A 26,217-nucleotide genomic window follows, 5' to 3' on the forward strand; every position below is an offset into this window, starting at 1 on the left:
CAATAACGGACTTACAATAAAATAAAATTAAGAGTAAAACAGTTAGTGAAAGCATAATACAAAATTTAAATGAAATGGGCTAATACAAGGCAAAAAAGCATATTATGGTAAAAAAAAAAACACTAACAAAACCTAACAATAGCCACATTATCCATAAAATAAGTTACATGAATACAAAGACACAAACACAACACCCCAAAAGGGAAAACAAGGGATGGCAAAACAAGGGATGGCAAAAGGGGATAAATAGGATAACTAAGAAGCAAGAGGTTCTCAGCACAAACACCCCCAGCCATATCACTACATGTACTGTAGCTTCTGATAGAATCTTGAAAATATACATAATTATTATTATGATGATGTATTTGGCATTCACACATGACAATCATACAATACAGAGCAAGACAATAATCGGAACATGGATAGAAAAGAAAAGTGTCATCTTTGTTCTCAACTTTAAGATATTTTAAAGATAATTTGTAAGATTTAGGAACAAAAGTCAGTGGTCACTTAGTTTTACACAGCTGTTGAACAACTTGCAGGGTCGTGACTGTAGGATAAAGGGCGACCCTGCTGGTGCTTAACTACCATTGACGACCACTTCTCCAACTCTTTTATTCCCTTATTACAAAAAAAAAAATTCTAAATAGTTGTCTTACCATATCCAGAGTCCGTTTTTGAAGGCAGCGGGGTGATAGAAATGGAGTCTGTTCTTGTTTGTTTTACAGATATTGAACAGAATGTCCAGCCTGAAATGAGGACAACAGAATGAAATTACTGTAAACATGTTGTTTACATTTTTGAAACATTGTTGAAATTGAGGAAAACCACTTCAATTTAAGAAAACATCATCAGCAAAACGTCTGAGGAAACAAGAGTGCATTATGAAACCTAATTAGCTAAGGGCTACTATAAAAAAAAAGATTTACCACTCTTTTTCTTCCACGCAGTTATTGGCTTGGATATAGAGCGCCCTCTCTGGCTGCACAACCTGGAACATCTGCGCAAAATAACACAAGACAAGCTCACTTAGTTTACTTGAAGTAGGCTTTTGAATTATGAAAAGGAAATCAAGAATCAGACATGCCTAGTATTGAATAACTTTAAAAGAGTTACAATACACCTGAAAGCAAGATGCCAACCAAACCATGCCAGGATAATATTTTCTTTTACCACAAATTAATATCCTCTATATGCATGCAGATTTATACACCCATTATACTGAATATAGTGTTAAACATAGTCCAAAGCATCAAGCGTTTATGATTGAAGTTTATTGTTTAGTCATTGACAAGGGCATCACGTCTAGCCACGGAGAAATTCTTCATTTTGTCAAAACATGGCTTCAAATAGAAGAGGAGCTGTAGAGTAGACTACTTTTTGTGATGGAATCATTTTCAAATAGAAAGAGCCCCTTGAAAAAAGAAATTGTTTTCACAATCTCTAACCTAACCTTTAATCTGCCACAGCTTTTGCTTTTGCTACAATAAAATGCAATTTTGGAAAACCCCCAATTTTTGTTTCAAAATTTATGGTCTATAGCCAGCAAACTTGTTTTAATCATTTTTAGCTCATTACCAACATTGAACGATATTCAATCAAAACAGCATTGAGTTTGATCTTTTGACTATTAAGCCAAAAATTCCCCTCTGGAATTTACAGACCAATTTGTTTTGAATGTATGTTGATGTCATGATTAAAATTTCTCCCCTAAAAGAGTTTCAACAAAATGACTTGTTTACACCCTTCCAATGTAAGACAGAGACTAGTAATTTGTCCCTACCTCCATAAGCATTCTATCTATTGGTAAAATGAGTGCATCACAAAGCTAAATTTGACCTCAAAGCCCCTCTTTTAAACAGTTAAAGCCTGCAGAAGGAGGAGATAAAAACACAAAATCTTACAAATTTCATTTGGAACGAGTCCTCTTCCAGTCTTTCAACGGCAAGAATGTTGTTGATTGCTATCCTACATAGAGGCTTGCTGTCTGTGCACAACAACAACAAAAGAGAATTTTGAAATCAAATCATCAAAATTATCCTACATAGAGGCTTGCTGTCTGTGCACAACAACAACAAAAAACAATCTTGAAATCAAGTCATCATCAAAAACAGAATGTTGTTGATTGCTATCCTACATAGAGGCTTGCTGTCTGTGCACAACAACAACAAAAAACAATCTTGAAATCAAGTCATCATCAAAATTATCCTACATAGAGGCTTGCTGTCTGTGCACAACAACAACAAAAAACAATCTTGAAATCAAGTCATCATCAAAATTATCCTACATAGAGGCTTGCTGTCTGTGCACAACAACAACAAAAAACAATCTTGAAATCAAGTCATCATCAAAATTATCCTACATAGAGGCTTGCTGTCTGTGCACAACAACAAAAAACAATCTTGAAATCAAGTCATCATCAATAACAGAATGTTGTTGATTGCTATCCTACATAGAGGCTTGCTGTCTGTGCACAACAACAACAAAAAACAATCTTGAAATCAAGTCATCATCAAAAACAAAATGTTTTTGTTGTTGTTGCAACCTGCTTACCAACTAAAAGGACATACGGTACAAATGCAAAACATAGTTAACGGCCAAATGTTTCGACCCTAGAAGAGTATTCCTCAAAGGATAAATGGCAAGAGACATGAACAGGTATATAAGTAGAACAGAAGGAATCAAGTGGCATACATGAATACAACGAGAGAGAATCATGTATTAACGAGAAAGCTAGGGTCAAAACTCCGGACCATAAACTACTTTTTTGCAAGTCATATTCAAACAAAAGTGTACACATGCCCCATCCCTAAAAACATGCTTTTATAACAAACCATATGAAAACAAAGTGGAATCAAAATGAAACAAATTATATGAACATACAAATAAATAAAAGTAAAACTGAATAATATTATTCACATAACAAACATTGTTGCAATTCAGGTTTTCTGAAGTCTCAGGTATGATATGTAGTCGTAGGAAAATCGAGTATAAGGGCTGACCAGTATACACATTGTGTTAGGCTTCAATAAATTCCTTTGAGAAAGACTCTGCTAGGTTCGAAACGTCAGGCAATTAAAGATTTTTTGCGTTTATACTCTTGGTCCATTTGGTTGGTAAGTTGTTTGCAACAGCTAATTCTATTTTCTCGCTTCAATAAATTGTTAAAGCTATTTAATCACAATTTGTTCGAATTTTCCAATCAGGAAACATTTGTGGCAATAAAGACACCAATAAAGATTATATCTGATCATGAGAGAAGGATCAATCCCGAAAAAGATCACCTTAAATGTTTGGTCTTTGGAAGTTCACATGGAGGGAAAGAGGGGGGGGGGGAGGCAATGTTGGGGACAAATATCTAACTTAACGGTTGTTCCCCTGACTATGAATAGCATAACAGTTGTCACTTTGTACCTTTTCTTTTGCTGTATGTCAATTCGTGATTTGTAAGCTGAAACCACCTCCTTTTGAAGTTCTTTAGACCGAATCCAAGAAACTTTTTCCTCCCCTGCGCTCGTTTGATCATTATCCTGAAAGGAAAACCAACAAAGCCTGGATTGTATTAAAATACCCAACAGGGATCATTCAAGTCAAGGAAATTATTTAAGACCTGCCAACATTTGTATCTTGTAATCATGGAATTTTGGACAACAATCAGGAACATACTTAGAATTAAATTCAACAAAATTATGAAAACAATTTCAGGAAACTTTCTGTTGAATTCAGTAGAGTTTTCAGCTATGTCACATACATGTAGATTATTGGTGCCTCAATGACTAACTCACCCTTCTTTTAACGTTATTGGAACTTCAATGACTAACTCACCCTTCTTTTAACGTTATTGGAACTTCAATGAATAACTCACCCTTCTTTTAACGTTATTGGAACTTCAATAACTAACTCACCCTTCTTTTAACGTTATTGGAACTTCAATTGCCTTGACTTGTGCTTGGGTTGATGATGAGATCACCTCCAAAAACTAACAAAAATAAACAAAATAGTTTGCTGTTTTTTGTTTATTTAATGTTTAATGTCAAAACTAAAGAATGCAATACAAACTTTCAAATTTTGAGAACCATTTTATATTTAATTGTGAGGTATAATTTTTGATTTCATATTTCAATTCAAACTGCTTAAAAATAAGCCTAATATAGGAATAAAAATAGTGGTGAGTAAGTCTTAAAAAGCTGTTTAATATTTTCTTCCCCTGAAAACAATCAGGGTAAGGGTTCACATCTCAACATAGTCAATTTGTACCCAGCCGAAGAGAGTTTATGGCACAATAATACGTTGATTGATTGTTACATACCTTCTTGATTCCATCCATATTGGCTTCATTTAGAATGTTTGTGTACAATGGACTCATGTATTCCTCCTTCCAATTCACATTACTCTGTCAAGACAACACAAGCAAACTATTATAAATGGATATATTTGGGCTGGCATCTTTCCTCGTCTTTCACCTCTAGGACCTCATTTCAAATCCCACTATTGAGCCAAGCCCAACTACCAATTGTCTTTGTTTTCTCTTTTACTGCTTGCCCCCCTTTTTATATACATGGATGTATCCCCCTTTTTACTGTTTTCCAATCCAGATGTAAATATCTATACAATTAATGTTTTTAAGAGTTTTATCCTTTTCGTATAAATTTTTGTAATTTTGTATTTTGTGTGAATTTCCAAATTAACAGTAACAGTAACAGTAACAGGAACAGTAACAGTAACAGTAACAGTAACAGTAACAGTAACAGTAACAGTAACAGTAACAGTAACAGTAATATAATAATAATAATAATAATAATAATAATAATAATAATAATAATAATAATAATAATAATAATAATAATAATAATAATAATAATAATAATAATAATACAACATAGGCGTCCGGATGTTGTGCTATTAGATAAGACGAAGAAGATGTGTCATCTCATTGACATAGCGGTGCCAGGTGATATAAGGGTAGCTTCGAAGGAGATGGAAAAGATCGAGAAGTACCAGGACCTGGCCAGGGAACTTCGTAAGATTTGGCAGGTAAAGGTAAAAGTAGTCCCCGTGGTGGTTGGAGCACTTGGCACCATTCCCAAAGCACTGGGGAAACATCTAGATGAAATAGGGACAAATGTGAGGGTAGATCTATTACAAAAGGCAGCGCTTTTGGGAACAGCGAGGATCCTGAGAAAGACCCTTGAGATCTAAGGCTACGGGACGTAGCCCGGCTCGAGGAGTTACCGGCACAAAGGAAAATGAGATCTTTCTTTTGCATGCTGTGATAAAATGAAATAATAATAATAATAATAATAATAATAATAATAATAATAATAATAATAATAATAATAATAATAATAATAATAATAATAATAATAATAATAATAATAATAATAATAATAATAATAATAATAATAATAATAATAATAATAATAATAATAATAATAATAATAATAATAATAATAATAATAATAATAATAATAATAATAATAATAATTAAGCAGTATCCTGCACCAGAGTCCAGCATTTTCCTAAAGATGTACAGAGCATGCTGAAAGGTGGGGTTGTCAACTACCGGTTTCTTTTAGAACCAACACTACTCAAAAGAGATTTACACACGGTGCTACTGAAAACCTCACCTAATTATCTTGATTGGAATGTAGGTTTGTGTCAACTCAAAGCATTACTTACTAGTTTGTCAGGATTAACATGGTTACCCAGGGTCTGGATTGCCTTGGATACCATCTTGAGTGTTCTGGCAGTTTGTTCATCCTGTAAACAAGAGGAAGCAAGAAACAAGTCAAGGCATGTGAGTGGTCAGTTAAAGATACATTTGACATCTTTTGCTTATGGCGAGTTTGCCCTATGAATCTGAGCCAAAGCTGTATTAACAAAAGAAGTGCTACATGTCTTTAATTTTGATTCATTCTCTGTTAACATTGACAAAATGTTTATTTGACTTACACAACTATCTGTTCTGAGATGAAAAAGTGTTGGGGAAAGGATGGCAGGAGCGAAGAACCTTAAGAAGACGAAACCACTGACTGCCGAATATTTCACGACGCAGTCATCTGAAATGGTAGAAAACTAAAAAATTGTCATAAACAATTCCCTACAAAGGAATGTGGTTTTACAGAGAGAGATTCAAAAACAGTTCAATCTGAGAACTGTTCCTGGATGAAGCTTTTCTCAGAATGTGTAATCCAATTGCAGATTAGTCTTCCTAAATGAACATAACAATATCAGATTCTTGGCGATATCTCAAAAACGCTACCATCTTCCGAAATAGAATTTCCACAGGTTAGTATATAATATCAATATTTATATTGGATTAAAAAAAAACAGGGGTTCCAAAAAACAAAAGTATGCTTTGCCTTTAACCAAAACTTAATCAAACACTACTTGTCATTAGTTCTGTAGGAAATGATTTCATTGGTTTCATTTCCTGGAGGGCATTGTACAAACATTCTTGATGCACACCGCAGACTAAATGTAAATGGTTGTATTTCAAGTTTATGGTTTTTTCAATCACTACTCACTAGTTACAACACACTTCACAGACAACAGACATGCAATTTTCTAATTGCAAAAAAATAAAAAAGAGGAAATGACCGATCACAATTAAAGGCAGTGGACACTATTAGTAATTGTCAAAGACCAGTCTTCTTACTTGTTGTATCTCAACATATGTATAAAATAACAAACCTGTGAAAATTTTAGCTCAATCGGTCATCGAACTTCCGAGATACACGTAATAATGAAAGAAAAAATACCCTTGGCACACGAAGTTGTGTGCGTTTAGATAGTTGATTTCGAGACCTCAAGTTCTAAACTTCGTGGAAAATTACTTCTCTCTCGAAAACTATGGCACTTCAGAGGGAGCCATTTCGCACAATGTTTTATACCATCAACCTCTCCACATTACTGGTCACCAAGAAAGGTTTTATGCTAATAATTATTTTGAGTGATTACCAATAGTGTCCACTGCCTTTAACTTTTGTTAATTATATTTCAGTTTTCTATGGCACTGTTGTAAAAAGAAAAAGAGGGAATCAGATGATTGGCTGAAAAGTTGCATGCCTGTATTAAAAAATCCTTCAGATCTAGCACTTTTCTAAGCTTTTCGAAAATTGTTCTCACAAAAACTCTCTTAGCCTACTTTATCAGAGAATAATTGATTGTCAGACTGTATATACATAAGGTGGTAAATGTTTTTTAATTCTCTTCATGTTTTTTTTTTTTTATTTTTTTTTTAAACGAGTCTCAATATTGTAAAAAATAAAACTCAATTCATACCCATTAAGGCTGTGAAGCTTGCATTTCTGAAATATACACCCCCCCCCCTAAAAAAAAGCCGATAACAAATAGTTAAACAGTACATTCATTTGTTAATTGTTTCCTTTTGTAGCGTCATGACGCCTTTATAGAGGTGGATGTGTGGGTTTTATTACATGTTCACAGCCAAAATAAAGTGTGACATGTAGCTCATGTTTCACCAATCAAAAGACAAGGATCTATCAGTACAGTACGTGTACATCAATATCAATCATCAAGCATACATATTTCATTATTATACTCATTGTTATCTGTTTTCAACTGTATGCAACTGTATAAATAAATGTAGTTACCTGGAAATCTCGTTTGTGCAGCTTCCTTGATTGCGTAGAAGCATTCACACAGAGCACTAGGGCATCCTATAGCAGAGTCTATAATGGCTTGGTAGGCTTGCTCAACGTACTGACGTAGATTGCCCTGAAAACAAAATCAGAACCTATTAATCACAAAGTATGGGCCGTGGTTACAGGGACGAGAATCATTGCTGACAAAAAAAGTCTGAAAATGGGATCCAGATCTTGGGAGGTGAATTTTTTTTAAATTTGTTTTATTATTAATATCAATATCCAACCCACTTACAGGTATCATTTAAACTATGTATAAATATATACATATACAAGTTTAAAATTACAGTTACTTGTGGTAACCCCTTGAGTTATAGATTCCAGGAGCTTTTGTTCTGTGAACAACTACCTCAGTGCTAGAGAAGTAGATAAAAAAACAATACTTATTGTTACATGGAAATCTCTTTTGTGACTGTTTCTAGCCACCCTTTAAAATGTATTTGTTTTTCATTGCTTCTTGTCGCTGAGCGCCATGTTATAGATTGAATCCTGTTATTATTATTTGCATCCACCAAGGACTGTAGCAAAGATCTGCTATCATGGCGATGTTCTCAAACAAGCTGCTACTTTAAGCACCATGACACTTCCATCACACATTATTAATGTATTTATGAGGTTATTACTCTAGGCTGATATTCTGTCCTTGGAAATAAAATAGGAATATTTTATCAAGTAAAAGGGCAGATCTACACGTGAAGTAGGCTTTAATATACTGTTCAGGCTATTGAACCCAGTTTTTCTGACTTTTCAACAGGGAAAAATAAAACAGCAAATTGGAAATCAGATTAGAGTAGGAGAGATATCACCTGTACGGGGTCAAAATCAATCCAGGACAGGTAGTAGAAGGCACCTGTTAAGGGTCAAAATCAATCTAGGACAGGTGGTAAAAGGCACCTGTTAAGGGTCAAAATCAACCTAGGACAGGTAGTAAAAGGCACCTGTTAAGGGTCAAAATCAATCTAGGACAGGTAGTAGAAGGCACCTGTTAAGGGTCAAAATCAATCTAGGACAGGTAGTAGAAGGCACCTGTACGGGGTCAAAATCAATCTAGGACAGGTAGTAAAAGGCACCTGTTAGGGGTCAAAATCAATCTAGGACAGGTAGTAGAAGGCACCTGTTAGGGGTCAAAATCAATCTAGGACAGGTAGTAAAAGGCACCTGTTAGGGGTCAAAATCAATCTAGGACAGGTAGTAGAAGGCACCTGTTAGGGGTCAAAATCAATCTAGGACAGGTAGTAAAAGGCACCTGTTAGGGGTCAAAATCAATCTAGGACAGGTAGTAAAAGGCACCTGTTAGGCGTCAAAATCAACCTAGGACAGGTAGTAAAAGGCACCTGTTAAGGGTCAAAATCAATCTAGGACAGGTAGTAGAAGGCACCTGTACGGGGTCAAAATCAATCTAGGACAGGTAGTAAAAGGCACCTGTTAGGCGTCAAAATCAATCTAGGACAGGTACATGTAGTAGAAGGCACCTGTTAGGGGTCAAAATCAATCTAGGACAGGTAGTAAAAGGCACCTGTTAGGGGTCAAAATCAATCTAGGACAGGTAGTAGAAGGCACCTGTTAGGGGTCAAAATCAATCTAGGACAGGTAGTAGAAGGCACCTGTTAGGGGTCAAAATCAATCTAGGACAGGTAGTAGAAGGCACCTGTTAGGGGTCAAAATCAATCTAGGACAGGTAGCAGGATATTCCTTCTCTGATGTCAATTTTTTGTTTGATTTCTGTTGGACTTTCCATTAGACATTGGTTGTGAACTTACAAAGTTAGTTTGTAAACATTCATTATCTTTCAATTTGGATGGATCGATTGATTGTCAACTTACAAGGTTGGTCTCCAGACTTTCGTTATCTTTAAGTTTGGATGGGTCGATCTCGCAGGGCTTCTTCTCTTCATAGATATTCTCGAGTAAATCTCGTAACGTGTCGTACAGATAATGGAGTCCGTCCATTCTCATGAACTCGTCGATGCACTTGGAGGCGAGGGAATTACCTCGGAAGATTGTGTTGGGGTCACTGTAGATGTCATCCAAACAAAGGGAGACGAGGAAAGAGAAAAAGATGTCAATATTATTTCTTGTCTCGATGGGTCTGTGATGTGGTTAATATAAATATCATCAATTCAGAGTTTGCTTGAATGAGGAAGACCTGTTTGTGTTTGGTACTATTTGTTATTAGGACTATTATTTTTGAAGTGGGGTCTAATTAAATGAGATTTAACTATTGGTTTTCATATTCAAACCAACCATAACTCTAGCTGCAGCATTCATGAACAGAAGCCAACCCTCAGATATCTGAGAACTGATTCAAGAATGATTAGTTACTCAGAATTATATCAAAGGGCATAGAGTTTGATCCAAACCATTTTACTTTGAAGGGAATCCTTTCTCAAAATAATTTACATACTCTCAACCGTTGCAGTGCTTCTCATCAAATGAATTCACTTTTGGCATATTTACTAAACTCTGAGCCTATCTTTAAAGAGTATAAAATACATTTGGTAATCACTCTTCAAATAATTGGTATTAAAAACTTTTGATTAAAAGCTTACAGCAGCTTTTGATAGTATAAAGCATTTTAAGAAACATTTCACTTTGAAAAAATGTGGTTATGTAAAAAGATACAAGTTTTTATTCCCCATATTTTGAATTTGAGAAACCTTACTGTCAGTAATGTTTCTCAAATTGTATTTCTACATTAATATAGAGATTATTCTTCATGTCATGAAATTTTCACATGTTAGTTTTATTGTGTAATCTTCATTTATATGGGGTTAAAACAATCGAACAGTTCCTAAAGGTATACTTTGCCTTTAAGAAAAGAAAACACCAGAAAGACAAATACTGCATTTATTTTGAGAGGTACATGTTTAGTTATGAGGTTACTTCACACTACAATGAAGAGACATAAGTTTTTCCACTCTCTTCTGTTTTTGACTTGATAAAAAATGCAAAGGCCATGGATTTTAGTCCCACTAGGTTTAGCGGAGGTTTGAGAGGCTGGTAATTTGAATGTCATTTACAGTAATATACAGTCAACTTATCACATCCTCCACATCCTATGCATCTATCGGAGATGGACAGTAATATGAGACCTTTTCACTACCCTGACAGGCTAGTTCCCAGAGGACAACATAGAGAAAGTAAGAAGCAGGTCAATGTACCATCGGGAGCCCGCCTACTTAACACTTCCTTTATTTATGACGGTACACACTTATATGTTTTGACACCCTAAAATGGATAGCAACACTTTGGCTTTTCATTGTGAAATTTCATTAGGGCTTATCCACGCATGCATATGAAAAATTAATGGGAAATGTGTTTTCTGGCTGCACTTATAGTACTGAAATAAGTGTTTTCTTCTTTTGATGCCTTAAGGACGTCTCAAGGTTCAATCTGAATTTTCTCAGATGAGACTTTGGCAAAGATGAGAGCACTTCAACAAGTCCAAATAAACAGTCATGCTTTTTATTGATAAATTTTCAATGAAAGGACTGGAGATTCTGTACAACATTTATTCACAAAACTGGCTGCTTTTTAAGGGAAGGTTTACGTTTGGTAACCACTCTAAAAAATTAATGGCAATAAAGGGTTTTTAGGAACTTTAAAAGCGGACTTGTAATCTGTTTCTAAGTTAATTTTGACACCGTCAGCAAATGAACAACAGATAAATATTGAGGAACTCTTTGCAGATCTTGTATTTTAATTAATTAAAAAAATAACATTGAGATAACTGCTTCATCAGTGGTTTCCAAACTGTTGTGCATAAAATGGAGAACAAACAACATGTGTACCAATGATTGTGGCTACTGTGCACATAAACTGACATCTTTAGAAATATACTTTGGTTGTGATTCCATTCATTTTCCTTTTATATTAGGCCTTTTCTAGTAACTGTTTTCCCTTTTTACTGGCTTTCTGCCAAGACTTGTCACCTTTTGTATTTATTTATCTTTGAGATATATATTTTGATCTAACGTTTTGGTTTTGATTGATTCTTACCTTGTGTCTGAAACTTCATGTTGCACTAGTGTCTTGATGAGTGGAATGACCATGTTGTGATGATGGAATAACCGGATGAGTGGTTTAGCTGCTTCTACTTTATCTTTGACTAGATCACCAAGGATCTGGATGGCACTGGCTGAGGTAGGCTGTGAGAAAAAAAAAAAAAAAAAAACGTTTCTCCATTATCAACAATACATTTTTTTTTAAGGCAATAGACACTATTGGTAATTTCTCAAAATAATTGTATGCATAAAAACTTACTTGGTAATGAGCGATAGAAAGCTGTTGATAGTATAAACCATTGTGAAAAACTGCTCCTTCTGAAGTAATGTAGTTTTTGAGAAAGAGGTTTAAGTAGTTTCTCACTCGCATGTAGAAGGCGTCAGGCCTGAAGTCTTATAATGATTTTTAGGAATCTGAAAGCACACAAATTTGTGCAACAATGGTGTTTTTTCTTCCATTATTCTCTCGCAACTTCAACGACTGATTAAGCTCAAATTGTTTCAGGTTTGTTATTTAATGCATACATGTATGTTGAGATACACCAAGTGCGAAGACTGGTCTTTGACAATTACCAAAGATAACCATGAGAACTACAGCAGTGTCTTGGCCGAGCGGTTAAGAGCACCAGACACAAGTTCCGGAGATTCTGATCAGCAGAGTGTGAGTTCAAGTCCCGGAATGATTTGTTTTCTTTAGCAAGATGATTTACTGTAACTACTTTGTCCTTCAGATGGGACATAACATTTTCTATGATTGGCAGTGCATGTAAAATAACCCACACCACTTATCATGGACGAGCATAGATTAACCCCTTGTGTTTCTGGTTCACATACCTGTAGCAAGCATCTTTGTTTAAAGGTTTCTTCAGGCTTGCCAGCTACATGTACAGTGATTAAGTTCACTAATAAGGCTTGCAAGCTATCGTAATTGATTTATTTATGAGGCATCCTTAGTTTCATTACCACAAATTTATAATAAATAATAACAAGGGACAAAAGCAAAATTAATATAGAGTCAACTCTCATTATACCAAGACTGCTAAGAATGACCAGTTTAAAGACACTGGATACTATTGGTAATTGTCAAACACCAGTCTTCTCACTGGGTGTATCTCAAAATATGCATAAAAGAACAAACCTGTGAAAATTTCAGCTCAATCGGTCATTGAAGTTGTGAGATAATAATGGAAGAAAAAACACCCAATTGTCACACGAAGTTGTATGCTTTCAGATGCTTGATTTCGAGACCTCAAATTCTAAATATTATGAGGTCTCGAAAATCAAATTCATGGAAAATTACTTCTTCCTCAAAAACTGCATTACTTCAGAGGGAGCCATTTCTCACAATGTTTTATACTATCAACCTCTCCCCATTACTTGTTACCCCAAGTAAGGTTTTATGCTAATAATTATTTAGAGTAATTACCAATAGTGTCCACTACCTTTAACCCTTCATAACAGAAATCCACTACCTTAACCCTTCATAACAGAAATGTTGCTTTAAGAGGAAAGCAAAACAAAGTAACACAGAGCGAACATGAGATTCAGGACTTGAGAAAGTACTCAAGTAGAGCCTCATTATCATCATCTATAATTCTGTAGAGCACCTTGAGCGTCTTTTTAGGCAGTTTTTAGTGCTGCATAAATTACATTTATTCCTTTATTTTGCTGAGTGAATTTGTGACCTTACATGTAGCAAGCTTTTATCCAGATTGCATTATATACTTATTTGATAATACATATTCCTTTCCTTTTTAAGAAGCGTACCTCAATCTCTGGTGACTGAAGTAGTATATCCATAACAGGTTCATAGTACTGCGATGGTAAGACATGATCTTGTTGATAGTTGATACGTACTCTCAACGAGCCTAGGTCCGTCCGACCAAGCTTACTGTTCTCTCTTGGCTTCAGAAAATACCTGATGTTATAAATAAAAAGGGCAACTTGATACGGTGAATTGTAATACCGGACGAATCACTAATGAGTCGTGTGACATTTATAAAGTGCAAGTTGGGATTTGAAGCTTAATTAACCCGGTTTCGGAATCTTATATCTGCTAAGCACACAAATATAGGTTACAAGCTGAAAAACCATGTCTGCTAAGCAACCAAACTAGGTCATCAACTAAGACCCAAATACATAATACACAATATCTGTCTGTTAAGCAAAAAAATACATGTAGGTTACCAGCTAAGAATGTGTATACATGTACAATATCTGTTAGGCAACAATACAGGCTACCAGCTAGAACACATGTTAAATGCTAAGCTAAAAAAAGTTTAAGAGCCAATAAACATATCTGTAATTATAATAAAAATAAAGACTTGTAATGCGCACATATCCACCCTGCTGGGTGTACATTGAATAAGACCAAGGCATGATGTTAGACTCTTGATAAAAGTAGGACATTTTGTGTATGGTTTACGGTTTAATTGACCTAAAATCCAGTTTCTTTTATTCAGAAAACAGACGAAAGTAAGAATTAACATCATGCCTGAATATCTGCTAAGCAACAAAAACAGGTTACCAACAGGAACCCACAATAAAGTTATTCTTTAAAATGACCTGATAATAAATGTATTATATTTACCAAGCTTTGTGTACACCTGCAGATAGATCTATCGTTCCTAGAATCAGTCGAACCTCTCCAATAAATACACCTTCACCAAGAGTTGCTGAATTCCACATTGCAATCCTGTTTAGGAAATCAAAAAGAAACAAAATCAGGGTTTGAGTTAGAACAAACTCAAAAAGCTGACTAGCATTTTAATCAATGTAGTTTTTGAATGGAGTAATGTAAAATATTTGTTATTTATTTCAAGCAGTATTTTCAGTTTAAGCAGCTCTATCAAATTAGGCCAAGGATTGTTTTCAACATGGAGAAATAACAGATAACAAAAAGTCTGTATTAAGATAAAAGTCTAAAATTTCTTATCCCCGACTTACTTCAATTCATATTTATTGATATCGTCTTGTAAGCTGTAGTTATTCTTAGAATCCCCAGTCATACCCGTGCCGTTTCCCCTCGGGAGCTGTGAGATAGAAAAATAAAAACATATATTAAGTACATCCTCTTTCATCTTACTGACTGCATCATCTCCTCTTATACATCCTTCTTTAGTTCACTCTCATCTTCATCTTCTATCATTTATATCGACCTCTTTCAAACGTGGAGGACAGTCATAAGTTTCTCCCCTAAATTTTTAGAGCGTGCCCAGAAGCACGTTTTATTGAAGAGTAGGTTCATGTAAAAGATCCCTGTTGATTGTCACAATATGAAGTGGGAACACTTTAGCCGCAGACATGTAGATTAATTCTGAGGAAAGAGCTAAAAGGGGTTTCATCAACGACGTTGTTGTCAGCATAATGTGATAGTTCATGCATTTACGAACATCCATAATTTCTTTGTCATGATGGGCCGACTGGGTGGTTTAGTGCATCTGACTCAAGTAGAGGGCCCAATATCATAGAGCTGCTCAGCACAACAATTTGCTTAGCATGAAATTTCTTCCTTGATAAAACAGAAATACCAACCAAATTTCCATTTTTACTTGTATTCAGCTATTGTTTGCTTATCCTGAAAATCACATTGAAATTTTGCTGGTAATCCTGTTTTTAGCAAGGCACAAATTTCATGCTAAGCAAATTTATTGTGCTTAGCAGCTCTATAAAAATTTGGCCCTGGTTGCTGAGTCATCAAAGAGTTAGTTCGAATCCCGGTCAAGACACTTTGTGTCCTTGAGCAAGACACTTAACTATAATTGCTTCTCATCACCCAGGGGGTAAATGGGTACCTGTTAGGGCAGAGATGGTTCGTGTGATTGATTTACAAATGTAGCTTAGTGCGCTACATACTAGGCGGCACAGGCTGTATACTCCAAAGGGAGCTGAGATGGTTTATGAATGAAATATAATGGCCCAGTGAGTGGGGTATAATAAAGCTCAAGGGCAGTAATTATTCTTTTTAAATGTGTTATATAAGAGTCGATATTATTATTATTATTAAAATATTGTTTAACCCTTTGGGTACTCATGCACAAGTTAACATCAAGTCGTGTAGCACGGAAAGGGACAATATTTTCCACTGTACCTAGAAAGCCTTAAATATCATTGTGATTTATTTGTTTATATTTATATTTTTATACCTGTAGTTTATATTTAAATTTATATTTTTAAAATTCTGTGTTTTTTATGTTGCACACTGGAAGGCAATTTTCTTGTTTTTAACGTGATGTGAATAATAAATTGAATTGAATTGAATTGAATTGTTTATGTGCTACAAGTTTGATTTATTATGTAGAGAATGAAACAAGTGATTTGCATACTTGTTTTGTTACCTTTACCATATTGAAAACAATGAGGTTGAACAAAAATCAGACAGATCAATTAAAATTAGGAAACTTTGTTTGAGTGAGAAATAGACGGTGGGCAAAATAGACGGTGGGCAAAATAGACGGTGGGCAAAATAGACGGTGGGCAAAATAGTTTGCTGAACTGTCATGTCAAGATGACACTTCTGACCTTTGAACCTTTGCAGGTGGAAAAAATACACTTTGTTTTTAAGGGACGCATGTGTTATTTTTAGACCATCCATCGTTACATTGAGATTGCGTTTTATCTACAGCTGTTGAGGCGTTTCACTAGCATGTGTAAAAACTCACAATACAACTAAGCAAAATTATTCAAGCAGTTTCAGGCAGCTTGAGCCAAAAATAAATTTAATAAATAAATGAATGAATTATGGGAGGGATAAAAAACAGCTATGGTAAGTCATAACTTGACTATGGTAAGTCACACTTGGAGAACTGTCTTAAATAACAAAAGCCAAAGCTTTTTGAACATCTTGAGTGCATTCTAGTCTTTCTCTTTTCTTTGCTTGTCTGTTAACTTTCTACTACGATGCATACATGTATATTATAATCTTATCAATACATTTTGTGTGGTTTGTCTCAGCTCACACGGCCACTCTTCCCTACACACACCCGTACTCACGACAGTCATAACAGTTTGTTGTACTACACAACAAATAAAGTCAATACAGGAGCTGAAAAGAGACTCACACTTTCATCACATGCCTCTGTATAGAATGAAAACAGACCAACAATGGCACACATGTCATCTACATACATTGTAGCCCTGAATCAGTCAGACTGACAGCGACTGCCTCAACATCACGTGATTCAGGATCGACTTACTTACCTCAAAGTGAAATGCCTCATCAAAGCAAGGCTTCACCGTTTTCCTCCGTATTTTCGTCCTTTTTGTTTCGTTTCTGTTGGATTAATAAATTAATACAAAAGAGAGTTTTTAATAAATTAAGTTCTGCAAAGAACACAGCGCCCCACAATCAACAACAGAATTATAATCAAAGAAATGAAGGAAACTTTTGAAACAAACAGATCACAAGCTGGATAACTTTCTCATAGCGTGCCCTTAACCAAGAAGTAAAAGTAAACAAGTCTGGGTGCTCTTGCCCTTTCAAAAAAAAAAGGCCTGTTTGATGTACATCCAAGAAGGAAATGACTAACAATTTGTTGTCTTTGCCTTCTCCTTTTCCCCACATAGTATCGCTTTTTTAAGCCTTCCTCAGTCACTAATTAATTTAAATGACCTTGTTCTCTTGCCATCATTGATTAGTTGTCTTTTGTGTTCCCCATACCTAGTAGTCAAACTAGCGCCTATGATAACACTCCCCTCCCCCCATGCCACTTTCTTCTCTCAGCCCTTGCTTTGTTCTGTGTGCTTTCATCTATGTCATCTTTGTACACTTGACTAACTGCCTTTGTCACACCAATAATTATACCAGGGAAAAATTGCATAAAGCTAAATAAGCGCTAAAACTTGCTGAGCACAAATTGCTAAGAAGAAACAGGCCATCAGCTCAAAGTACGTACACTGAGTTTGCATTGTTGTGGCAAGTGCCTGACTAAATTTTTGCTAATCAAAGAAATTTGTGAAGCAGTATTTTCTGCTTCACAGCTTTATGAAATTGGGCCCTGTTTATGTGTGTTGTGTTTTGTTGTCATCTAGCCTTCAGTAAACAATCTGCATGCAAGGGCAATATAAATATTGTCATCTAGCCTTCAGTAAACAATCTGCATGCCAGGGCAATATAAATATTGTCATCTAGCCTTCAGTAAACAATCTGCATGCCAGGGCAATATAAATATTGTCATCTAGCCTTCAGTAAACAATCTGCATGCCAGGGCAATATAAATATTGTCATCTAGCCTTCAGTAAACAATCTGCATGCCAGGGCAATATAAATATTGTCATCTAGCCTTCAGTAAACAATCTGCATGCCAGGGCAATATAAATATAATTTTGGGATCAACACAATGCTGAGGAAGTCCGCAAGTGAGAAAATGGAATTTAAAGGTTGCAAACTGCTTAATCATCCAAAAGGTTTAAAAACACAAATTAGTTAATGGCCTGAAGATTTGACCTGAGCAGAGGGGGGTCTTTATCCAAGGTTTACTGACCATAAGAATAGACATCAGAACAGAGGATTGCCGCCTAAACAAGGAGTGGTTTTGTCCGTGGGCCCCAAATCTACAGTGTATTGACAGGACGATTTAAAATAGAGTTGAGCAAGAAATTCTTTATTTAGAGCGTGACTTGCACCAGGTTAAATGTTCTTTGTTCAACCCAAATTTTTTAAAATGTACCCAGTCACTCTAAATCGGTCTCCCCTGTGGTTTATAACTTGACGGTTGTTAATTTTGTCTGACAGTAACGCTTCTCAGATTCAAAATTGTGGGAGATAATTAAACTTGTTACATCTTTTTAGCCTTCGAGAAAGACTCTGCTAGGGTCGGAACGTCAGGCTATTAACTATTTTTTTGCATCTTTTTACATAACCAGATTACTTTGAAGACGAATGTTTCTCAAAATACTTGATACTACCAAATGCTGAACTGGCTTCAAACCAAAAGTTGTTATTGTCACAGTCATTAATTTCAAAAGTGACTACCAAACGTATACCTTCCATTTAACCATAAGTCCTTGCACAATCTTGACTACAGTTCGACCATTTTTCCATACATCTGATTTTTTGAAATCATTCCCAGACCCAAAAATCATTACTACACGTAAATCACTTAGAATGCAATCGGATCTTTAGGCTAGATAACAAACAAGGTTGAAGCACAGTCAGAGGAAATGAAAAATAGTTATTGATACCTCTGCTCTAGTATCAGGTTGTCAAGATCCTTGCACAAATAAAGGGATGTGTAGCCTCTTTCTGCTGCTTGTAATCAATCCAGTATTTTGTAGGTGACATTATTGCCAAAGAGAACCTACACGTATAAAGGGATGTGTAGCCTCTTTCTGCTGCTTGTAATCAATCCAGTATTTTGTAGGTGACATTATTGCCCAAGAGAACCTACATGAATAAAGGGATGTGTAGCCTCTTTCTGCTGCTTGTAATCAATCCAGTATTTTGTAGGTGACATTATTGCCAAAGAGAACCCACATGTATATACCATTTTTTAGTTGAGAATGGCAGTTGCTAAAAAATGCTTTGAAAAAATGATAAAACATGAGTTCTGCTTTGGGCAAACAAAATTACATTATTGCCAAAGAGAACCTGATGTTTTGGGGGTTTTGTTTTGTTGTTGTTGTGGTTTTTTTTTGTGTTTTTTTTATATACATATATTATTATTATTATTATTATTATTATTATTATTATTTTTATTATTATTATTATTATTATTATTATTTTTTTTTTTTTTTTTTTGGGGGGGGGCAAGAGGGGGGTGGGGCAAGCAAGAGGTTAGCTTTCTTTTAGAAGAGGGGGGTGCTTCATCTTCCCACTCCCTCTGGTTAAACCACTGCAATGAATCAAGTTTACAAAATAAACTAATCACAAATTAAAAGGCATTACACAAAGAGAAAAAAACAGAAAAAAGTAGGTTGGATAAGGTTAGTCAATTGAAAAAGGACCTTCAATAAGATACTTCAATGGTATCACATGACCAGCGACAGGTGCTTGATGTAATATGATGTCCGTTTCTCCTCACTCAGAGTGTTATTATAAACTCTCAACATTCTAAGATAAACTCATTTGTTTTTCTTACCGGAAAGTTACTGTTGCATAAGGATCACATTGGTTGTTGATAATTGTTAGACCGTTCCCTTCTAGAACTCTGAAATCAGAAGAAAAGAAAAGAAATCATTTAAGTAGAATATTATAACAGTAATTTTACAAAGTTATTTTCGACCATTTTTTGGCAAGTCTTTTTCATTGAATGATTATTTTAATTCCAGAAATAGACCTAGACTACTGTTGAATCAATCATTTAATAAACCAAACAATCAAAAGTCACTTAGTTATAGAGCGCCATAATCAAAAGTTTGCTCAAGGCTCTGAGGCACAGTTGAATGTTAATAAACCTGCTGGAACAAGTGAGCTCTAAGGAGTGTCTTGAATAAGGTACAAAAGTGAGCTGGCAACTGGCATTGATACCTCACCTTGCAATGCCTCAAAAACTTTAAACTAATTATAATTCAATCTCATGGTGTAGAACGTGAGTCACATCTACGCAAGTGAGCACTCTGGGCATCACTAAACTAACAAAGAGCACATTAGATATAATTATAATAGATCGCATTTAAGATATATTTTATATTCTTCTTAACATCCAGGAAGCTCAGTTGCTTCAAGTACAAGTAATTCAACTTCCAAATGTTTGCACAACAAATATTATCACAAGAACATCTCACCAACATGATACACGTTTAATGCTGAAATCACTGTCCAGTATAACTGCCACATGTCAACGTCTACTACCCATCTTAATCATTACTGCGTCTCCCCCCCCCCCCCATCATCCCCCTTCAACATTACCCTCCCTGGGGGTAGCCGGATGAAACCAAGCACCCAAATCCCTGCCATCGTCAATGATCGAGCTACAAGTGAAGCCGTATGCCTGGTCGGCATCAGCTATCTAAACACTTGAAAACCAATTTCTGAGGCAAGTAAAAAAAAAAGTCTTATTCTCTGCTTCTTTTTATCCGAGGGGTGTATCAGATGTCAGGCTTGGGGGAATGACACCGGAGAGGTCCCTCGGATTGTCAATATCTCCATCGAGAACTCTTAAAGAGTTGAAACAAACTGTCTCATAAACGAACCAGTCAAAATACCATGAAAATAAAGACATGATCTCGTCTTTTTCTGGTTGTTTGATGGACAAATTCATTTTTGAAAGATTCAATAAGTAATTAATACTTGGTAGTTGTTTACTGAGTAAATTAGCTGTATTTGGTTTGCTGAGACATGAACACTGCAGGGGATTTTTCTTGCTACCTCTGTAAACTCTCAAGGAAATAACTATTGGTAAAATAACTCAATTTCATAGACGGTAGTTTGGTATCAGGGATACAAAGGTCATGGGTTCGAATCCCACCCGAGTGATTTGACTGTGATTTTTCTTTTCACAGAACTCAGGAACGTACCGAGTATACAGTGCTTCAAACACATTGGTTTAATTTGACAAAGTGCATAAGATTTTAAAGCAACTAGGCAAAGTTTCATGACTCTGCTTTATATGCTTTACAGCTGAATTTTAAGCTTGTGATCATCATTCTAGCGCAGAAATGTGCAAACTGCACATTTCTGCGCTAGCTGTGTAAGCAAAGAATGCCTTCAGCATGGAGTGCGATGTACAAAAGCCCTGCTAACCTGCTAACCTGTGAAATACGCTTAACGTAATGGTGGAATTCCCTGCTTGAGTTCACTCTGATTCTATGCTTCAATAATCAGCACCATTAAAGTGAGACCTCGTCGCTTGGGTTGAAGTAACCTCTAATGAAACCCAAGGATGCCTCATAAAGTGAACTTAATTGATGTAGTTCACAAGCCTGAGGAAACCTGTAAAGAAGGGTGTGTGGACTGCTATGTGAACCAGAAACACAGGAGTTGACCATTACTCTTCCACGTTAAACCAAGGATGCCTCATAAAGTGAACTTAATTGATGTAGTTCACAAGCCTGAGGAAACCTGTAAAGAAGGGTGCGTGGACTGCTATGTGAACCAGAAACACAGGAGTTGACCATTACTCTTCCATGTTAAACCAAGGATGCCTCATAAAGTGAACTTAATTGATGTAGTTCACAAGCCTGCCTGTAAAGAAGGGTGCGTGGACTGCTATGTGAACCAGAAACACAGGAGTTGACCATTACTCTTCCACGTTAAGTGTTCTAGCTCCTTAATTAATTCATTTATTCAGTGATGGTTTATGCATTATAATATTCCATGGCAGCCAAAGGCTGAACTGTGAATATGTTGTGCATTCCAGTCAAAATTATAAAAAGGACAGGTAGTCAAAAGTGCAAGGGGGGGGGGGGGAAGGTACAAATAAAAACTTTTTTTTTTAAATTGCTAACAAAAAAAAAGAGTAAAAATACACAAATAATAGTATTGACAATAATGACATGTGCACTACCGATCCTGGTATAAATTGGACATTGATGTAAATGTCCAAAACACAGGAAATTTATCGCCACATGTTAGACATCAAATCAAGTGCAGTCAACATTTGGCGCATTTTGTATTTATTTGCATTTATACAAAATGCGCCATATGAGTTTTGCTCTGTTAAGTACACACAATTTTTGCCTGAACCAGTGCTTTAAACAAGTTTATCAAATTCTGAGCAGCAGTTTGTCAACAATGTCTATCCCTTTTGTTTGCTTGACCCCGATTATGGAACAATCTCCCTCTTCACATTCAACAAGCTTTTACCATCTCACATTTCAAGAGTCTTCTCTAGACATTTCTGCTCAATTCATCAGATATCATTGTCTTTATCTTCTTCCAATCGCTTAGCTGAAGGCATTAGGCACTTTATAAATATAGTTATTACTATGTATGTATGATAGCAAAAAAGCAAACTGTGCATGTAAATAACCAGAAGGAAAAAAGACAGTCAACTACAAAAGCTGACAACTATTGACAGTAAATTTATAAGCAATTACACAAAGCTACCCGTCAACCGCGAGTACAAAGACACACGTCCAACAAATTCAGATGTAAATTGTCTGCTTCTCCACAACGAGATACAACCCTAGGCATTTTACAAATTGGACATTGACAGGAAGGACTCTGTAACTAAAGATGCCTCAGGTATCCCCAGTACCCTGTCGGGGACCGGTTCCCACAGGATGAGGAGCCTGGATTATAAGCCACTAACCGGCAGTGCAAGTGGTTTAGATTTCATCTTTTCCAATTTCTGTCTGGGTTCCGTTTCCCTGGCTTTATTTGTAACAATGATACGTGTATATATTTGAGCGCAAACAGGTACTGAAGATATGCACATTACATTATAAAGTGGGAAGGTAAGGATGAGATTTGACAATATGAAGAAACAGAGAAGAAAGAAAAGGCTAGAGAGGCCCGAGTTCTCCTTGTTGTTTTTGAGCCCAAAACCTCTCGAATACAAAACTACAGGTTTAGACACAATGTGGACTATATTTCTCCCATAAACTACATGTAGCATGCTCTGCAGTTTATTAATTATTTATTTATTTATTCATTCAGGCTATAAAAACATCAAAAACACATAGCAACACAAACTAGAAAAGTATACAAACATTAGGTAAACATTTTTGGTTGCCTCCAAGCTGCCTTTAAAAGATGCCTCGTGTGACAAGGCCCTAAAGATATACAAAAGGAGTTGACGGCAAGATTACCTGAGATTACCCATCTACGTTACTGTCACAACATTTAAACACACCTGGCTGAAGGTAATTGATTTATACACGTCTTGTTTCTTGAGACGTATATTAAAAGACACTGACTCAAGCTCACTCCATGAAAGACAATGTCTTGAGTTCAGATAAGGAGTTTGTTGGCAAGTATGATAGTTACTATCTTTCAATCTCTACTTTATCAACTGTCTAGAAATACATAAAATCTGCTACATGTACATGGTTTGCATGATGAAGTGCAATGGACTCAAGGCCAGGGCTCAAATCTACCAAACTGCAGGGCTCATATTGTAGCCTCTTTAGTTGCACTGACCGAAATCAGCTGTTGCATTTTATTTACAGTCTTTCTTTTTTTTTTGACTTAATTTTAGAGGAAAATATAACACATTCAAGAAAAATAATAAATAGCTCTTGTGTGAATTTTATATTCAAAATTATACATTGATGTTTTTATCCTTACCAACCCTGTATAATACCTTTAAAATAATGTCAACAGTTTTGCAACCTTTACTCGTTCCTTTGATTGTTTAATCTATTTGTAATATGACTTCCCTGCAGAGGTACAGGGATGTACAGTATTTGTAACGACTGTTACAACTCAGGAAATCTTTCAAAGTAATTAAATGAATCATCAGGGTTGTGTGGCCAGTGGTTCCAGCATGGGTCTATTTTCATAAAGCTGTTAAGCAGAAAATAATATAATATTCTTTATCCAAGAAAATATTGCTTAGCAAACTTCTTAGCTAAATCAAAAAAGGAGTGTGGCACCAGTTGCAACAAGAATGTAAACTTGATGGAATTTTGGCTGGTAACCAGTCTATTTTAAGCAAGATTTGTATGTGCTTAGCAAGTTTTCATGCTTACTACAGGGTTGTGAAACTAGGCTGAAGTTTATTAAGCTGACAATGATTTTCTTCATACATGTCTTGTCAATAAGAACTTTAAGGAAATTTGGCTAGTAACCAAATTTCTGTTCAGCAATTTTTTTGAGCTTAGCAAGTTGTTATGAGCTTAGTAAGTTGTTATGCTTATAAGGTTTTGTAAAACTGTGCTAAGGTTTTACTGACCTGACGATGAGTTTCTTCGTATTGGTCTCGTCACCTCCAAGAACCTCCCTCGTCCGAACCTCTACCTCTACCTGCCCCTACAATGTGTCAAACAATCAGAGTAGTTAGTAATTAATGTGTGGACGCAGCTGTCTTTGTCTCCGTGGCAACACACAGTGTGTATACGCATTTAACGGTTTGTTACCTTAGTGATGGGTGACCACACTGTGATATGCAGCTGAGCGGAAAATGTGATCCTTGTGAGTTTGGACTAAAATAAATATTGCATTGGCTGAAAGCTAAGGTATGACCTTGTTACCTAGCTTAGTGTGACCTTGTTGAATCAGTCCAGTTCAATGGAAAATGATACTAAAAAAATTGGCAATATAATACAAGTCAGGGAAAAAATTTCATCCAGCAATTTTGCATTGTAAAAATACAATGTTTTATGCGGACTGAATGCTAATATTGAGCAGCAAGTCATGATTTTTGAGTAGCAATTGAAACATTGATGAAGTGTTTTGCACTGCTGTACAGGGGTCATACACATATACATACTGTATGTACAATGTATGAAACAAAATATCATTCCCTACAATGTACATGTATAACTCTTCCTATACAACAATGATATTGGTATTATTAACTGAGCCTCACAAAGAAATCTTACTGTATTTCATTCAAATAAAGCTTTGGAGAATAGAAATAACTTTACTATTCTCCCTTTCCCTTTATAAAGAATTTGAAAAATGAAAAACAAACGGGATTCGTGCTTTTAATTGCTACTACTACTACTACTTATAATAAATAAGACTTGTATAATGCGCACATATCCACCCTGCTGGAAAAACCAAAAACAAAACCAAAAACCTGAGCGGAAGGTACAAAATAGGCTGGGTACTGCTTTAAAATCTCTAGTGGATCGAGGGGACTTCTCATTATCAACTACACAACAGTGGAGTGAGTTCTTAATTAGTCTCAATGTTTTGACTAGCATGCTCTAGTCATCGTTGGGAGACTATTGATACCTCACCATGCAATGCCTCAAATCCTATAAACATGTACCTCATTAAAGTTCAATGAACACGATAATGTATTCAACCAATTGATGGATTTAAAACTTAAGTGCAAGCAAGCAAGCCTCATACATCTGTACAGTCATTTCATTTATCATGTTTAGCATATGATAATATTAACGGTCTTGATTTACTTTAAGTGTAACGATGTGAAGATAAAATAAGCGAGCGAAGGCAGAGTCCGTATCCCTAATTCCCAGCAGCACTGAGGCCAAATTCTGATTAATATCCCCCTCTCAAGATTCAAAACACTGTCTGTAATCATTTACGAGTAAATGATTTGACTGATGGAGGTGACAGCGAGGTAGAGAGAGTGATTACATTTACTCAGGCTGCCAGCTTTATTTTCCAAGAAACTTGAGCTTGCTATTTCTGGATTAGAATACAACGAAGGGGTCAGTTTCAGTTTCTATATCACAGTATGACGCGCTCTCAGTCAAACATGTAGAACTAGAACTAGAATTAGAATGGTTCATTAGCAACCAATTACATACAACTACAGGAAATTGAAGCATTGGTCTCACATCATAAAATACATCAAAAAAAAGTTTCCCCATGTACATTGTACAATAAAATAAAAAACAAATTAAAACATTTATCAAAGCTTCAATCACCAATCACAGGGCTCAAATTGGGGTGACAAATCTAAGGTTCTCTACAGGGTTAAATTTTGACATGGCGCTACATCTTTGAACGGCGCATATTGGTATTTTATT

The 26,217-nt window shown here is 35.7% G+C and overlaps 1 protein-coding gene across 1 annotated transcript in view; it reads right to left on the reverse strand.

Moving 5' to 3' along the window:
* Positions 1–26,217, reverse strand: part of LOC117298475 (ras GTPase-activating protein 3-like) — a 62,477-nt gene that overhangs the window by 3,027 nt on the left and 33,233 nt on the right. The window contains exons 4-20 of the mRNA XM_033781752.1: positions 24,447–24,523; positions 19,749–19,817; positions 16,870–16,942; positions 14,617–14,702; positions 14,261–14,365; positions 13,438–13,588; positions 11,666–11,814; positions 9,491–9,680; positions 7,617–7,740; positions 5,953–6,059; positions 5,680–5,760; positions 4,310–4,393; positions 3,906–3,979; positions 3,415–3,530; positions 1,905–1,987; positions 930–1,000; positions 660–749 (exon numbers count right to left, since the gene is read on the reverse strand). Of these exons, the coding sequence (XP_033637643.1) occupies positions 660–749; positions 930–1,000; positions 1,905–1,987; positions 3,415–3,530; positions 3,906–3,979; positions 4,310–4,393; positions 5,680–5,760; positions 5,953–6,059; positions 7,617–7,740; positions 9,491–9,680; positions 11,666–11,814; positions 13,438–13,588; positions 14,261–14,365; positions 14,617–14,702; positions 16,870–16,942; positions 19,749–19,817; positions 24,447–24,523 (1,730 nt within the window). The remainder of the gene's footprint in view (positions 1–659; positions 750–929; positions 1,001–1,904; positions 1,988–3,414; positions 3,531–3,905; positions 3,980–4,309; positions 4,394–5,679; positions 5,761–5,952; positions 6,060–7,616; positions 7,741–9,490; positions 9,681–11,665; positions 11,815–13,437; positions 13,589–14,260; positions 14,366–14,616; positions 14,703–16,869; positions 16,943–19,748; positions 19,818–24,446; positions 24,524–26,217) is intronic.

The sequence above is a fragment of the Asterias rubens genome, chromosome 13 (genome assembly GCF_902459465.1).
Source record: "Asterias rubens chromosome 13, eAstRub1.3, whole genome shotgun sequence".
NCBI classification, from domain to species: Eukaryota; Metazoa; Echinodermata; class Asteroidea; order Forcipulatida; family Asteriidae; genus Asterias; species Asterias rubens.